At 51.8% G+C, this 15,300-nt stretch overlaps 4 protein-coding genes across 4 annotated transcripts; 2 read left to right on the top strand and 2 right to left on the bottom strand.

Moving 5' to 3' along the window:
* Positions 1 to 79: 79 nt before the first annotated feature.
* BJX67DRAFT_163290 (uncharacterized protein) lies at positions 80 to 1,246 on the bottom strand. Its single transcript, XM_071024977.1, has 2 exons — positions 647 to 1,246; positions 80 to 478 (listed from the first exon to the last, which is right to left on the bottom strand). The coding sequence occupies exons 1-2, from the start codon at positions 917 to 919 to the stop codon at positions 248 to 250; spliced, it is 504 nt and encodes a 167-aa protein (XP_070890486.1). The 5' UTR covers positions 920 to 1,246; the 3' UTR covers positions 80 to 247.
* A 1,019-nt stretch (positions 1,247 to 2,265) lies between these two features.
* Positions 2,266 to 3,781, top strand: BJX67DRAFT_163348 (WW domain binding protein 11). Its single transcript, XM_071024978.1, has one exon. The coding sequence runs from the start codon at positions 2,530 to 2,532 to the stop codon at positions 3,370 to 3,372; it is 843 nt and encodes a 280-aa protein (XP_070890485.1). The 5' UTR covers positions 2,266 to 2,529; the 3' UTR covers positions 3,373 to 3,781.
* A 1,254-nt stretch (positions 3,782 to 5,035) lies between these two features.
* On the bottom strand, positions 5,036 to 7,281 carry nimA (serine/threonine protein kinase nimA; the record flags this gene model as incomplete). The annotated part of the gene is made up of 3 exons (XM_071030796.1): positions 5,036 to 7,054; positions 7,113 to 7,165; positions 7,230 to 7,281. 3 exons carry the CDS (start codon positions 7,279 to 7,281, stop codon positions 5,036 to 5,038), a joined length of 2,124 nt encoding a protein of 707 aa, XP_070890484.1.
* Positions 7,282 to 7,627: 346 nt separating this feature from the next.
* On the top strand, positions 7,628 to 10,178 carry BJX67DRAFT_163229 (ankyrin repeat and BTB/POZ domain protein). The gene is made up of 3 exons (XM_071024975.1): positions 7,628 to 8,114; positions 8,201 to 8,286; positions 8,362 to 10,178. Exons 1-3 carry the CDS (start codon positions 7,881 to 7,883, stop codon positions 9,956 to 9,958), a joined length of 1,917 nt encoding a protein of 638 aa, XP_070890483.1. The 5' UTR covers positions 7,628 to 7,880; the 3' UTR covers positions 9,959 to 10,178.
* The last annotated feature ends 5,122 nt before the right edge of the window (positions 10,179 to 15,300 follow it).

Here is a 15,300-nt window from a genome sequence, read left to right as displayed (position 1 = left end):
CCGTATTGCCGTAATCATGAGCTCCATCCGGTGGGAACAATGAAAATCATCACGTAGTTATACGTCTGTCGAGTTGGTGATGTAGATTCGGAAGTCAAGCGCCACCAGGGCTACCGATCCGTTGGTGTTGTGTCGAAGTGAATCGTAAGGGAAACGAGTAAGGACGGAATGGGCCGAGGCAAGATCGTCGGTATGGTTGTGGAGAAGAAGGGTATCTGGAGTATAAACAAATGCTATATGCTGCATATCATCGTCGTCGACGAGCAGCTTGATCAAGGCGTTGGTCTAGACCCTCTATCCGGCCACGATAGGCTCTCACAATCTCCCTAATGTGCCCGATTTTCGCAAGTTCATTTTCCAATTCGTCAATTGACGCCAATATCGAGCGGGTGCGGGCTATCTCCGCGTCCGCGTTGCGAATAACGTTTCCTGCGCGGTCGTAACTATTTTGGATGGAAAGCTGCATTTGCTCCTCCAGCTAGTAGACGTTAGAATTGATCGAACAACACGACAGCTCTAAAGTTTTGGGTAAATATGGCATGGAAATGTGGCCCGACAAACCTCCACGACTGGTTCGTAAAAGGAAAACAGGGCTCAGACCAGGGCCAAGGAGACGAGAAACGTGAAGCGGAAGTGCTTAACATACATATTCGAGGCGATTCTGAATCTGTTGCTGCAACCCGTCTAACTGATGCGAAAGTGCCCGAAGGCTCATTGGGTCCAGCAGCAATCGGCCATGGCTGCTGGCGGCACTGGCAGCGCGCGAGCTCGAGTTGCTAGTGCGTCCAGTGCCTCTTCCTCTGGAAACTCCATTGCCGGTATGGCCACCCTGAAGAGCAAGCTGCTGTTGCTGTCGGAGAATCTGGATCTCGGAGGAGGTGAGGCCAAGCGAGGTGTCGGGAATCGAGGCTACGGACATTTGGTCCGCGCAGAGACATGCTCCAGCGGCGACAAGAGTCTAGGAAGCACCAGCCGATCTCAGTGCGAAAAGATGAAACGGACTGAAGTTCATGGTGCTGGGAACCAAGGACAAGGAGGGATGGAGAACGGAACGCAGTGTGGAGTTGAAGACGGGAAGGCGGAGTAAAAGGAGGAGGGACCGTGGACGGGAGAAGGAGGAGAGTCGGGGGAAGTGGCACGAGGACAAGAGGAACCCCAGAACAAGCACGCGGGTTATCTTCTCAGGAGACGGAAGAATGATCCCCCTGCCGTGATTAATATGACATTCTCGACACCGAGAAGTGGGAGAAAACGCTGGAGAGGGGGCGAAGGGTGGGTGGTGGATGGGATGCTGAGGAAACAAACGGATTGGATCGTCGGCGGTAAGGACAATGATGGGAGAAAATAGTTCAAAAAAAGAGACCGTGACCACTCCTTGCTGTCTAGTCAAGAATCGGATGTTACACTTGACGGAGAATGAGGGAACCAGTCGATGGAGGGTAGGGAATTAATGGCACAATTAAGTGAGGCCGCTCAGGGATGGGGAGACCCCGAAGCAGGGACGGCAACGAGGGGAATCGCAGCAAAGGGAAAAAGAAAAGAAAGAAGATCTTGGAGAAGCTGAAGAAGGCGCAAGACAAGAGTCAGCGAGCCGAGGAGAGAGGATCGGGGAAGGATTGGAGATCGTCCAGCGGTCCTCAAGGAGGAGCTGCATGTCGTCGGCCCCAGGATGCAACATCCAGGGAGAGCTCCTCGTTGTTGACGATGAGCCTCAGTCTTCAACCAACAAGATCCCACAACTACGATTCCGATGCCCCCTGCTCCCCAAAGGACGACGAGTCTCTACGAACTATAGAGAAACCAATCCTGCTGATAATAATGTGGGTGGGATGGTGTGCCGGACCGGCCACCGCCTTCCGTACATCGATGCTGTTCTCCTCATTTACCACAGTCCTCAACAATTCTCCTCCGCTATCTGTTCTCACACCACATCGACATCTCAGCCTTCCGATTCTCCTCCAATCGTCCCAAGATCCGAGAGCCCGGCTTTGCCGCTGTTGACGCTTTTCCAGCCGCTTTCCTCGCCAGCAGCCGAGACCTTCCTATCAGTGGCGTACTTGCTGCGACCTAAACCTCCCGCTGCCCAACCTGTGAGGCAAGAGCCTTGCATCATTGCCCTAAGTCATTCTATTGGGTCTGGGGTAGTCCCACGCCCAGGGAGCGGCAATCCGACTTGCTCTATTTTTTTTTCTCCCTGCAGTGCACCTCTAACCCCAGCCTGTGAGCTTGCCCCAATCTTCCTCACCTGTCTCTAGCTTGCTGCAGGTGTCCATACTTCCCCGCTGCCGCTCCCCGATGCATCTTCTTTTCCTTTTGTTTCTCAGGCCGAAGGCACTTGACTAACGCCATATCTGGTCGCTCAACAGGATCTCGTCGAATAATCAAATCAACGTCTGGGTCGTGCACTCAAACCGTTCCGATTCCTTCCTAGTTGAACTTTGTTATTTTTCTCCAAACCGGTGTCGCATCACCCAAACCAATTGGAGGTTGGATCAAAAAGGGCAGAAGGAAGACTCGTCTAGAGCCACAATGCCTCGCGACAAGGAACGTTCCGTTAACCCTGCTATGGCGCAGCGGAAACTGGAGAAGCAGAAGAGTCTTAAAAAAGGCAAGGCTGAGGCACTGGCCCGCCGGAACGAGAAACTGGCCCGTCGCAACCCAGAGCGCCTTCAGCGGCAGATCAACGATCTCAAGGAGATGGAACAGTCGGGACAGGGAATGCGACCACGTGAGAAACAGATTTTGGAAGCTCTAGAGCGGGACCTGCGGGCCGTGCTGAAAGCCCGGGAAGCTTTAGGTGATAAGGCACCCAAATTTGTGAGCTCGCAACACAAGCGGGGCCATGATCGCCCACGGGAAAGGAAGGATGGTGGAGTCCTAGGGAAGCGGAGGCGAGACGGTCAAGGGTATTTTGGAGAACAAGATAGCGATAGCAGTGAGACGGACGAGGAAGTGCGGGGGATACCCATGCCCCGAGATACACCTCCACCTATCCCACGCGAGTATCAGAGGAGGAAAGAGGCAAATACAGGCGGCGAGGGTCGGGGCCCGCATTCCCTTCCTGCGAAGCCTCCGGTGATGGAATCGAGGACAGTCTATGAAGCAAAGCCAGAGATCCGTGACCTACGGCAAGAAGCCATCAACAAGTTCGTCCCAGCAGCCGTCAGAATGAAGCAGGAGTCAATACGAGGCCAAGGAAAGCTCTTAGAACCAGAAGAGCTCGACAGTCTCGAGAAGGCAGGATATAACGCCGGCACTGCGGGAACGACGAACACCGCTGACGACCAGGAAAGACTCCTCGACGAGGAAAGGCGGTTCAACCAAGAGCTCCGGTCTGTCCAAATTGAAGAAGTTGAGGACGAGGAGGCATGATTTGATACCCGGACCCGTGTACTTGAGGAGATAATAAAATCCGCGCACTACTGCACTCATCCAAACTCAACCTGCAGTGAGTAGCCCTCAAACATGAACTGAGATGATGCTCACAGCACCTGTGCGCCACCGGTCGAGAACATTGGAAGGCAATTGAGGCTTCCATCCTAGGCCGCACTAGCCCGTGATGAGACTGTAACACTCTCGTCGCCATTTCCCGGCCCCCGATCTAGATCTGGATCTGCCCGAATCGGATCATGTGGCTCTTGTCCAATGTCAGAGAGGAAAGTAGGATAGTATGGACCATGTCAGTACAGCCGACATTTGTCTGATCGCCTTTTTTTTCCCACTCCTCAACCTATGGCATCCCATTTACCGGTACTGCTTCTCAGCTTCCACTGTTGCGATCCGAGAGGGTCTGATCCGCCTGATGCTAGACTTCCGAACGTCGATCATATGAACAGCTAAGTTATCCATGGCGTATCTGTCGTCAGCAGTGAGGTCAGCGAGCCAGTTACTCCATCGTACGCACCTACCGCACCCAGCCCGTTACAAAGGGAGTAATGACCACGACATACCTACCACACTGTCATAATAAACCTTTCCTCTCACTTAAGCACCCCACAGCTCTCAGTACCTCCGCGTAGCACGCAGCGGCCTGAGCCAAGCCAGCCGGTCACAACTAGATCTAGATCTCGTCACGCCGGAGAATAACGACAGAATACGTATGCCATTCTGCTTAGGCTCAGATAATAATGACCAAGCAAGGGATACACCATCACCTAAGGTAGAAACTGACGATCCCGTTTCCCTTGACGATGTTTTGGTTGGTTGGAAGGGACTATTATACTCCTTACCCAGGTAATATACACTCCCGTCAGATTCAAGTGCCGCACTGTGGTCGAGTCTCGAGTCTCATCACACAGACAGAGCCAACTGCGTTTCTAATGCACAAGTACTGCCTAAGGAATTACATATTCCAATGATATTCAGGTTTAAGAGAACAGATGTACCAGAACACATCACGTCCTTCTGAAAGGCTCCGTTAACCCAACATCCATGTTATGAACGCCAGCCAAAAGAACACCAGGAGATATAGGAAAGGGAATACAGGGGAAATGTGCAATCCAAATGAAATAGCAAGTCTATCAACCACTCAGAATGAGAAATACAATCAACCAGGCCCAAGTCTCTCAGTAACCTGTGCAACAACCTCAACGACGAGGCGGCAGATCTCGACTCAAGGGTGAAACCCAAGTAGCTGTACAGGATTGGGAAATCAATCGAGGTAAAGGGGATCATCACTGCGTTAGACAAAGGAAAGCCTGGTAAAGCTGTTACAGAGCAAATAAGCCAAACCTCGACAAAGATGCGGCAACGCAGGGAAATGCATCATTGCTCCATGTCTTGCATGGGTTTCGCTCTCAGAATGTATACCGCCAAACCATAACTCCAAGAAATGTTTTGAATATTAAGTCGTAAGAGAAGGATGACAGACATCTGCCAGTCAACCATTCATGAAGGAATTCAGACGCCTTTCGCGGATCAACCGCTGAAAGGGAAAACCGTACTAGCTGTATGTCGCGAGGTTGCAACTGTCGTAGGTCCGCCAGACAGGATATACTCATACTCCCCGCACAGGAGAACATACGGGCACCACAGTTCATCTCAGATTGCGAATCACTTTTCTTCCTCGTGCCAAAAACGGGCTCGGCATCTCGTCCCTTTCAGGATCCCATACTGCGGGTGGGTCACGATCGGAAGACTTCAAGGGGACGGAGCAGCCCGCAGAGCGCGAGTCGCTGGCACAGCGCTTTACCTCATCAATAGGACGCCCACCAGCACGGGCTTGCGCAAGCTCTACAAGCGTTCTGCCACCCATATTGCGCTGCATCACGGCCTTGAACATCTCTTCCCCGCCGCCGTTCGATTTCGAGGATACCGGCTTCACAGCACTCTTGCGAGTCGGTGACCCTGCATCTGCGGCCAGGTTGGCTGACGATGGGATTTTCGACAAACGCCGCTGAGGTGATCTTGATTTGGATTCCCTTGGATGGCTATCAAGTTGGCCGGATCCGGAAACCTGCGGTAGTCTGGAAGGATTGGCCGGGAAGATGGGAGGTTGTGTGCTTAACTTCTGCACCAATGCGGCCGTGTTCTGTCGTAGGAGAGGGCGAGATGGAGCCTTAAAAGGATCAGGCCTAACTTTTGGACGAGTGGGCGAAGGCAGTTCCGGCGTATCATCTTCATCATCCGAGTACGCCATGGAAGAGGGCTCCCATTTGGGTCGCTGTCTCTCACCTTCGGCAAAGATATTCCTCCCCGAGTAAGTTGCCGAAGTGCGACGAGGTGACAAAGAGAGCGACGCTATCGACATAGGAGATGGCTCTGCCATTTGTATGTCCATAGGTGAATCAACAACCGTCTTGGATCGACAGAACGGGGTACGCGTCTCTTTCTTCGGCGGCCGGCCTCCTCTACTTGACGGCGACTCAAGCGACAGCTGGCTGATGTCCGTGCTTGAGGGATAGTCTGTGTCTTCGCTGTTGCTTGAAGAAGTTTGCGAAACGTGCCCACTAGAATGAAGGCTAATGCCTTCACGAAAGTTCGCATTTCGCTTTTGCTTTTCGATTTCCAGCGATACGCGCTCTTGAACCTCACATTCAAACCGTTTGCGGAGCTTGTCGAGTTCGCTCTGGACCTGGCGGTCAATTTCCAGCCGTGCTTTTACTTCCCACTCCCGTCGAACAGTATTCTCTAAATCGGATCGGAGTTGGTGCTTCTCCTTTTCCAGCATAGCGAAAGCCTGTTCCACTTCTTTTACCTTTTGGATAGTGGCTTCCTCCCGCTTCCGAACAGATTTCAAAGAGTTGTTGAGCTCCACTTCCTTCCGCATCAGGCGGATGACCGGGGAGTTAATAAGAGAAGCAGTGTCTGGGCGGTGATCAGGGTTGACTCGCAGACAGCTTGCGATGATGTTCTTCAGTTCTGAAGAGTAAAAGTCAGGCAAGGGCGAAAATTTGCCTTCACGGATTTTTTGAACCAGCTGAATATGCGTCCGTGCGTTGAAGGGTGGCTCCCGCTGGCAAAGTTCGTAAATGATACAGCCAACGGCCCATATATCAGAACGCAATGTGTATTTCTCGGCCGCGCATATTTCGGGGGACATGTAAAAGGGCGTCCCAACGTAGGTTGAGGCAAAGTCATGAGAGTTCATGAGTTTGGATAAGCCAAAATCGCCAAGTTTAACGGTGTTGTCCGTGCCCAAGAAGATGTTTTCAGGCTTCAGGTCACGGTGAAGAATAGTCATCAGGGCCTGCTTTCCTTTAAGACCCGAAGGTTTCGGGGCAGGGCCAAACAAATTTGAACCCACTTCGGCGGGATCCGTGCCGTAATGACAGCGATATAGAGCGGTTATGAGCTGTGAGAGAATGCGCCAGACAAAATCCTCCTCTGCGTACTTGTTTGTTCGTTTTAGATTTTTTATGACCATGCTCAGGTCGCCACCACCGCAGTACTCCATGTAGAGATACAAATCCTGGCTTGCTTTGAGGTGCTCTCGATGGTAATAGGCCACGATATTCGGGTGCCGAAGGGAGCTTAGGATGTTGAATTCAGCGGTCAGCTGCTCCCTCTCTTTCTGAGACATCTTGATATAATTAATTTCCTTTCGACAAAGTATCTGTAAAATTGTATCTGTAAGTAACCCCACACCATCTGGAGTTTCTTCGTCGCCTTACGAAACCATCAGATTTTCGCTTCACTTTGCGGATGATGCCAAAGGAACCGCAGCCTGAACGAGCGATGGTTAGCAGAGAGCCTACAAGTATTCCAGGGTAAAACAAGGAGGCTGTTACCGATTTTTTCCAGCACGTCATACTTGTCCGCTTCCGCCAATGCGATAGCCATTGTGGCTGCTAGGAGAAATCGAGCGTCGCCAGGTATATGGGTCGGTCAGAAGAAGGCTAGGAGCACGCTTGACAGAGGAGAGTCCCAGCTCATTGATGATTTGTAACGGTGCAGAAGGTGCCTGCTGGGTTAGTCGAAAAATTTGAGGTCGGGCATGGAGGAAGTCGAAGCTTTCGAGAAGTCGGTGTTCGACAGGCATGTAGTGGTGTTTAGAGCCAGTGCTGTTGCTGAGCAACCGATATGGGCCCTACCTTTACTAAGAAAGCGGTGAGTCCAAGGGCGGTGTAGATCCGCCTCACTACGCTCTCGTTCCTGTTTCGTTTCCGCGAAGTACAACCCTGTGTCCCTTCGAGCGAGCCCAGCGGGAGGATTTTCATACCATCCCAATATTCTTTATTTTCTGTGGCTGAAGCCATTGGGAATCACTGCAATCCAACACGGAAACCCGTGTATTCCGGTCCGCGAACCAAGCTAGCTTACCACGTGACTCCATTTATCGATAAGCATGGCATCGCCGCTCGCGGGCGAACGTCCGGGTCCCACGTTTGTTCTTCTCCCCGAGCAACCCCTCCGCCACAGTTGAGAGCAACTTCTTCACAATGGGAGACAGGACTGTTCTGCGCAAAGACCAGTTAGAGATTAGCTTGCATAATGAGCAGAAGCTGATCAAGGAAGGCGCTATCATTGACGACAATCCTCTTGATCTCAGCAAGCCGTTCCGGGAACTATGTGAAGCTTGTCGTAAGGGGGACCTTAAGGTCTGTCAAGAGAAGATCACCGAGGGAGTCAATATCAATGCGCGGGATCCTTATGATTATACCCCTTTAATTTTGGTTGGTGATCCCTTGAGTTATACGGCATCAAGCTCCCACCCCACATGGGGACATTAGACGATTTAATAACGGGGTTTATATCTCAGGCGAGTCTCTGTGGCCATTACGAAGTCGCTCAACTACTACTAGAGTCTGGAGCTTTATGTGAAAGAGACACCTTTCAAGGAGAGAGGTATGCATGAGGTGCTACCCATACTTTGAATCAAAGACTGCCCACGCTCCTGCTAACATGCGTGCTTCCCGGTAGGTGTTTATATAATGCGTTAAACGATCGTATACGGAATCTGCTTTTGGAATATGACTACTCAAAGTCTACCGATCCTCTCCAGCCTCTTGCTGCTCATGTGGCATCACTTTTGGTGCGGGATCAACCGAAGACGTTTGACATAGATGTGGTTGCGGGCGACGAGACTCTATATCTGCATAAATTCATATTGGCTGCTCGGTCGCCTTACTTTCGTCAAAAGCTAAAAGTTGCTCCTGAGACTACCACCTGGAAGCTCCCTAATACTATACCACCCCAGGCTTTCGGGACGGCGATTAAGTACTTATATCTGGGAGAGCCTCCTCGGGATTTGAGAAGCGGGCCAGGGACAGGGTTCACAGAGTCGGAAGTCTTTGCTGGGATTGATAAAATTGCCAAATATTTGGAAATCAGCACCCTCGTTGACAGCATAATCGACAGCGGCGACAGAAGGCTAGCCCGGCAAAGGAGGACGATTGAGATTATGAGAGGGCGAGATCAACTAGAGGATTGGTTCCGAGAGAACATACTTGGAAATAAGATAGTGATTGATACGGACAAGGCAAATGACGTCCAATGGGATCACAACAATCCCATCTTCGCGGATGTTCTACTACAGGCCGATGAACTCCCGGAGGACGTTAGGCCTCGGTCAACTAAGGATACCGATGCTACAGGACTTCCAATCGGACCCGTTGAATCCTCCGGAGACTTCAAGCAACCACAGAAGTCGACCTTATTCCCTTGCCACCGGGCGATGCTTCTACGGTCTGAGTTCTTCCAGACCATGTTCAATTCTTCATTCCGCGAAGCCCACATGAAGGAACACTTACATGTTATTCCGTTAGATTGCTCTCCTTATGTGCTCGAAGTTATTCTTACATTTCTCTACACCGAGCGGGCAGATTTCCCGCTTGATACCGCCGTTGATGTGCTGTTTGCGGCGGACATGCTCTTTATTGAGAAGCTAAAGGCCAAGGCTGCTGTTGTGATTAGCACCCTCGGCAGCGGAAATATGTCTCAGGCGGAAGCTGCTAGGACCAGAGGCAAGGACGAAGACGAGATTGACATCTACTCTATTATTCGCGCTGCGTGGATGACACGAGTCCAGCGGCTGGAGGAGTTTGCTGCTCGGTACCTGGCCTATCGTCTTGAGGCCTATGTAGATTCTCCGGAATTCGCAGAACTGATCGAAGAATCAGCATCCAGGATTCAGGGCCGACAAGAGACGGACTCCATCGAATTGCTGGACGATATCAGATTCTACCTTGGCGAGCGATTCAGACTCAGGTTTGACGATGCGGGAATAGAAGAGATGATGGAGGAGACGCCATACGGGCAACCCGGAGGCAACAATGCTAGTGAGGATGTCATTGAGAAAACCACTGGGGGAATCGATGCCATTGACCTCGCGCAAGACAAGCCCGCACATGTTAACGGCGATAGATTATCTGAACCAACTGTTGCCAACGGACAGCCTATCATCCGGACATTGGATGGCGAAATTGCCGGCGATGAATTCACCAAAGACGCAATAAACTATCAGATCTTGATGGAGAAGCTTGACGAGATCCTAGAGAGATTGAATCTGGATGCATAAGCTCTTCACATATTCGGGTCTAACCCACTGAGCGCGACCAGTCGATGAGTGACGAGTTAACGCAGCATATATATATACATGACGTACCCATGGCCTTGGATAGAGATGAACACACTTAGAAAACAGTACAGCTCGATACACTGGACTTATTGGTCCGCGAGAATACAATGTATGGAACTTGAATTTCTCCCGCCAGAGCACCAAAGAACTGCTCCTTGGATGTACTCTCTTGTTGAGTCTGATTTCTCTCGAGGGTTTGATCTCGCCTCAACCACACGCGTAGTGGAATTCTATCAAAAGCGGACCCCCAGAGATAGTTTTTTTTTTTTTGGCCAAACAGCCGTGTCCGTCGGTTTGGCATTGGAGGTAGTCACTCCCGAAGAATCACAATAACTCTCCATCGGGTTCGACTCAATGAAGGAGGCCTACGGAGTATCAAGTCACGGGTACAAGGAAAGGTCGCTCAGGTCAAAGCACATCTCCCGGGCTAACAGAGGTTGATGTTTGAGACAAATTGAAAACGGGTAAGATTCCTGTCTTACCGAGAAGAATTTTCCTTGCAATGCTCGTGACAAGAAATAGCATACACTCCACCAACAAGCCCATATTCTCTTGCAGCAAACAACGACGGCATGCGCTCCGGCGTGCAAGGTCAGTGCGAGCCGACTCGTGCATACTTTTTGCGTGGTCTTCGCGCGTCTCCGCGAAAGAGAAAGTTCAAGGACATCAAAGTTTGTGGAAATGGAGTCCAACGCCGTGAATTTCTCGTTGCTGAGCTGACTGTCAGCGCACAACGCTTGAGAGGATTGAAAATAACGCATCGAGACAAGAGTCCACGATGACTGTGCAAGCGCTCATGAGACAAAGTCAGGACTCAGGACACGCAACTGGTGCCCGTTGTGTCTTGCTCCGCAAGCACGCCTCTCTCTCGAAGAACTGCTTGACAAAGCATCAAACCGGGTCGCCTCAGGCGAGATACTCGAAGATCCTGAACGACTCGAGAAGGTGTCCCCACATGGAGAAGATGCAGCGTGAGCTGCAATGCTTCGACTTTGCAGGATCTTGGTTTTCCTGCTCCGACAGATCTGGGTTAGAGCCTTGGGTGTGATGGTGTGTGCCACTGCCCACGGCGTGGGATGGCAAACCATTGTTGGAAGGCTTGACCCGGTGGTCTGCGCACCCAACCAGCACAACGCTCAGAGATCATGCACCTGTGCAGCGGGTAGGAGCCATCCAGCAGGATCTGCCCAGTTTGTGAGGTCAGGGTGGTTCTCAACCTGAGGCGTGAAGGTCTGCCAGGCTACCAAAGAGTGGAAATGTGCATCGAGGAAACCACATCATGCAGGCTTGAAAGACAATGCACGAAAATACAGGTGATCATCAAGACTGATTGGCGATCTGGTCCCTTCTTTTTTTCTCCTGGTTTTCGGGGCTCGGACAGGGAATCGGGCATTTCCGTGGCGGATCGCCCACGAAACGCATGGTCAATTTGAGGTCGGAATTTTTGCTTGCCAACCAGAGGCCCGAGAGAGCCAAATTGGAGCCAATGTTGGGCGCCGACAGTGGCTACTACTGCAAGTCGCTGGGTGGATGACCATCGACCCCTCCAACGTTATTCTGGGCGTGGGATTGCCACGACACACTCAGAAGAACCTTGAACTTGTGCACTCATCTTCCAAGGTGAGACAGCGCTGCTCGCTTGCTGGTTCCCCACTGATTTTCTCCAAATGGCAGATCGACACAGCCATCGCCTCCGTCGAGTGTGTTGGGAGGGAGATTGATTGGTGCGATATTTTGCGAATCCAAAACCGTTGACCCAGAAAATGGTGCCTTCGGGATGATTTCACTTCTGGACTTTTCTTTCAGCTTACGTTTGGTTGGGACGGGAGGAATTTCAGGCTGTTGAGCTTGCGCTGCGGAGTAGTCTCAATCCTTCTCGAGCGCAAGGTTGGGATCAAGGCTGACGCCATCTCTTGATCATCATGGCGGGGTGAGCAAGCAAGAATATGGCGGAGGGGCAGACGAAGACTCTGTCTCGAGCAGACAACGTTTTGATTCCTTTTCGCCTCAATCATTAGCGGGAAACTAACTGGATACGGCAGTAGTCTCTCTGTGTGCTAAATCATTCTGTTGGAGCTTCGCCAAAATGCATTATTATCGGATCCCGAGTGCCTCATTGCATCGAAAGAAGAGAGGGTCACAAGTAGCGGTTGGTCAGTCAGGTTTGCTTGGGCAGCTCTCACTTTAGTTGCATTGTGGACAGACCCTGGCTCGTTGCTCCTCCGCTCATCTCCGCCTCGGGGAGTGGAGGGGTATCCCAGTCCCCAAAATGCCTTTCAGGTTTCGACTGAGGGTGCTCAGATCGTTGTTGAAACATGGCCTGCTGTCAGCGGCCCACTCCCTCGGTGTGAGATGCGGGCATTTTTCGGAATGATTCGACACTCTCCCAAGCGTCTGGGATGGGGCGGTAACGCGACGAGGAGGCTTTCCCAGATGCTTCCCCCGACAGTCGCCCCGATCGTCGCTATCTCACAATGCCATCTCTTCCCAGTGAAGAACTATCACCGACATGTGTGGTGACCGCTACACAAGGGCCTTCCGGAGAAGGAGCACTTTCCCTGACAAATGCTCCGTTCCTCAAGAGGATCCTCTGATGGAGATCAAGAACCCAAGGGCCCAACGAACTCGTTGTTAGCATGACGCCGGGAAAGGGAGGGAGAGTCAGAAAGCACAAAAGCTCGGGATCGGGGATGGGAGCAGTGCAAATGAAGGTGTGCCAACCACAAACTGCTGTCGTGGAGGAGGAATCAAAGACTGAGCTCTTCACCAAATGCAAACTGAAGCGCTCCATGAATGCTGAGTCTTGAGGACAGAAGAAATTTTGATTCACTGATCAGACTGTATTTGGGAAAACACTTTCAGAGCCATCCGCTCTGCCTCTCAGATGGGCAATGCCAATGTGACACTCCTGGCACTTGAATTTTGCAGGCTGGTGACTGGGTTGATTGTTGGCCGACCTTCTGACGCTCCCCGGAGATAACCGCGGTTGGAGCAAACGAGTGAGGGCTCGTAAACTGGCCAGGGAAGGCAATCCTTGCCGCAGCTGAAAGAGAGGAACCCTGCAAGCAAGTCAACCATTTTGATTGACACTTGAAAATCCCAAAACCTGAGGCGTGCTGCAAGTGAACTGCCACCATGACATCCCGAGTTGACAATCAGATTCCTGCTCCGAGCCTCAGCTCGCGCGGAGGCACCCACTTCTCCCCGAAAGGGTCTCGAAACTGGGACGCCTGACTCTTCAAGACACTGTCTGTCAAAACATGAGCAAGCTCATTGACGCTTCGGTGAGAGGGGAGGACAAGCCACACGACGCACAGCACAACATCCAAGACAGTCAAGCCTCTCGCGTCTTGCAGCCATGCAACTGCAGTGCGTTGCACAAAAGCACCGCATGAAGCCTCTCCTCGTCCCTGTCTCTGGAGGAAAGATGAAGGACATGGCATCAGGGAGAACAGCGGTAAGAGAAGGCTGAAACAACGTGTCATCCACTCTTCATGCAGGTCTCATCACATCTCATCTGATGACCCATGATCATCCTCCCTGTCTTGAGGAGCGGCAAGTTCCGCCGGCTCACAGGCTCGAACAGGCGAAGCCAATTTCGCTGTGCCGATCGAAGCCTTGCGCTCCTGCGTGGCTGTGCTCGCGAAGAGCGCATCCTGCCTCTTGGCAGAAACCGGAGTTCACAGGAGGGTGAATAAAGCGCCCTTTTCACCAATTTACCCGGACAGATTGATGACCGATTGATTACCAAGCTGGAAATCGAGCCAAATATGGCGCCTGGCAGGATGATGGACAGTCCTAATTTGGGGCGGGTCCCCGTTGTCGATCGATCTGGGTGGGAGAACCTCGGGCGAAATTCCCTCCGAATTGGTCCAAAATTACGGCCATCTCATTTGCAGAGCCAGTCGCACCCTCGACCTGAACCATGGAAAACTTGCCCACGGCACGGCAAATCCACTAAACTCCTCGTGGTAAGGCTCTGTCTGCCACGCTGGAGATCGTCGTGTTTTTCCTTTTCGGACCACCCCCCCCCCCGCCCTTCGGTCCTTCTCGTGATTTTTCATGGGGACTTGGAAGCCAGATGTGGTTAGCCCATTCGAGATGTCTGACTTGTGTTCAGCTCTTTGCAAACATCCGGCTGTTTTTCTTTTTTTGGTCCTTGGAGAAACGCTTCAATGAGCTTTGCCAGGTTCTTCCAGGTTCGTTGTCAAGACACGACGAGAAGAGATGGAACATCGGCCGCATCGGCGGAAAGGAAGATGAAATGAACATCCACCCAAGACAATGGATCCAGGTTGTCCAGGAGCTTTGGCCAGAAGATGTCCCATTCCGCCCCCTCATGGCAATTTCGCGCCACGCATGCGCCATGCGCGATGCGCCGCGACGCCTGACTGATGGGTCAATGCATCAGTGAACTCAACTCAGCCAAGAGAAGTAAGAAACTCAGAAGACCAAAAGAAAGTTTGGGAAAGGTCACAGAAAGTGGGATGGGGATCCACAGTGCCGCGTCTTTCTTCGCTTGATATTTCCGAATCCACGCGACAAATCCAGGGATTTGACCCTGACCTGTTGCAGCCTGCCATCATCCATGCATGGAATGGATGGTTGGATCTCTTTTGTTGGTTGGGGAGAAAGAAGTCTCTTCGGTTAGCTCGACTTCAAGTTGCTTCCCTCGAACATACCGTCGAGCAGGTGACAGAGTCTCCGTTGGGCCTGAGGCTTCCACAACTGGACATGAAGCCCGAGGTTGAAGGCTCCGTATTTCTGGGTTGTGGCAGGGTTGCGGCGTGGCGATCATCTGAGATGAAAGGTTTGTTGGACAGGAGAAGTGTCCCAAGAATTCGGAAAACCAATCTGGGGAGGCCGAGTAATAACAAGAGCAGTATGACCCCCGATCAGGTGAAGGTCTTCCTTCCATCACGAATGCTCTCATCCCGACCCTTGTCTGGGAATTCTCTCAATTCTGCGATGGTGTCTGAGAAAAACGTTGTGTGACCCCACGTAGCCCCACATAACGGACTGCGTCTCCAACCATCGTGATGGTCCACGACCCCGAGGATCATCGGCTTGAACGTGGGAGGGAGGGGAGAAGAGCCAGAATTTCATCGACTTCCAGTTCGAGGGGCCCGGACATGACTTGGATGAAGCTCAACAGTCGGGATGCGAGGAAAGCGTATAGATTAGCGTCCGATGACGGGACGAAGACATGAAGTGATCTGATCTCTTTGAGGGACTTGGACGATGGCGGATGCAGGTTGGGTCGATCGTCACCATGATTGGGA

Source organism: Aspergillus lucknowensis (assembly GCF_044049455.1).
Source record: "Aspergillus lucknowensis strain CBS 449.75 chromosome Unknown BJX67scaffold_3, whole genome shotgun sequence".
NCBI classification, from domain to species: domain Eukaryota; kingdom Fungi; phylum Ascomycota; class Eurotiomycetes; order Eurotiales; family Aspergillaceae; genus Aspergillus; species Aspergillus lucknowensis.
Note: the sequence above shows the minus strand (reverse complement) of the source record. Positions and strands in the feature narration are given on the sequence as shown.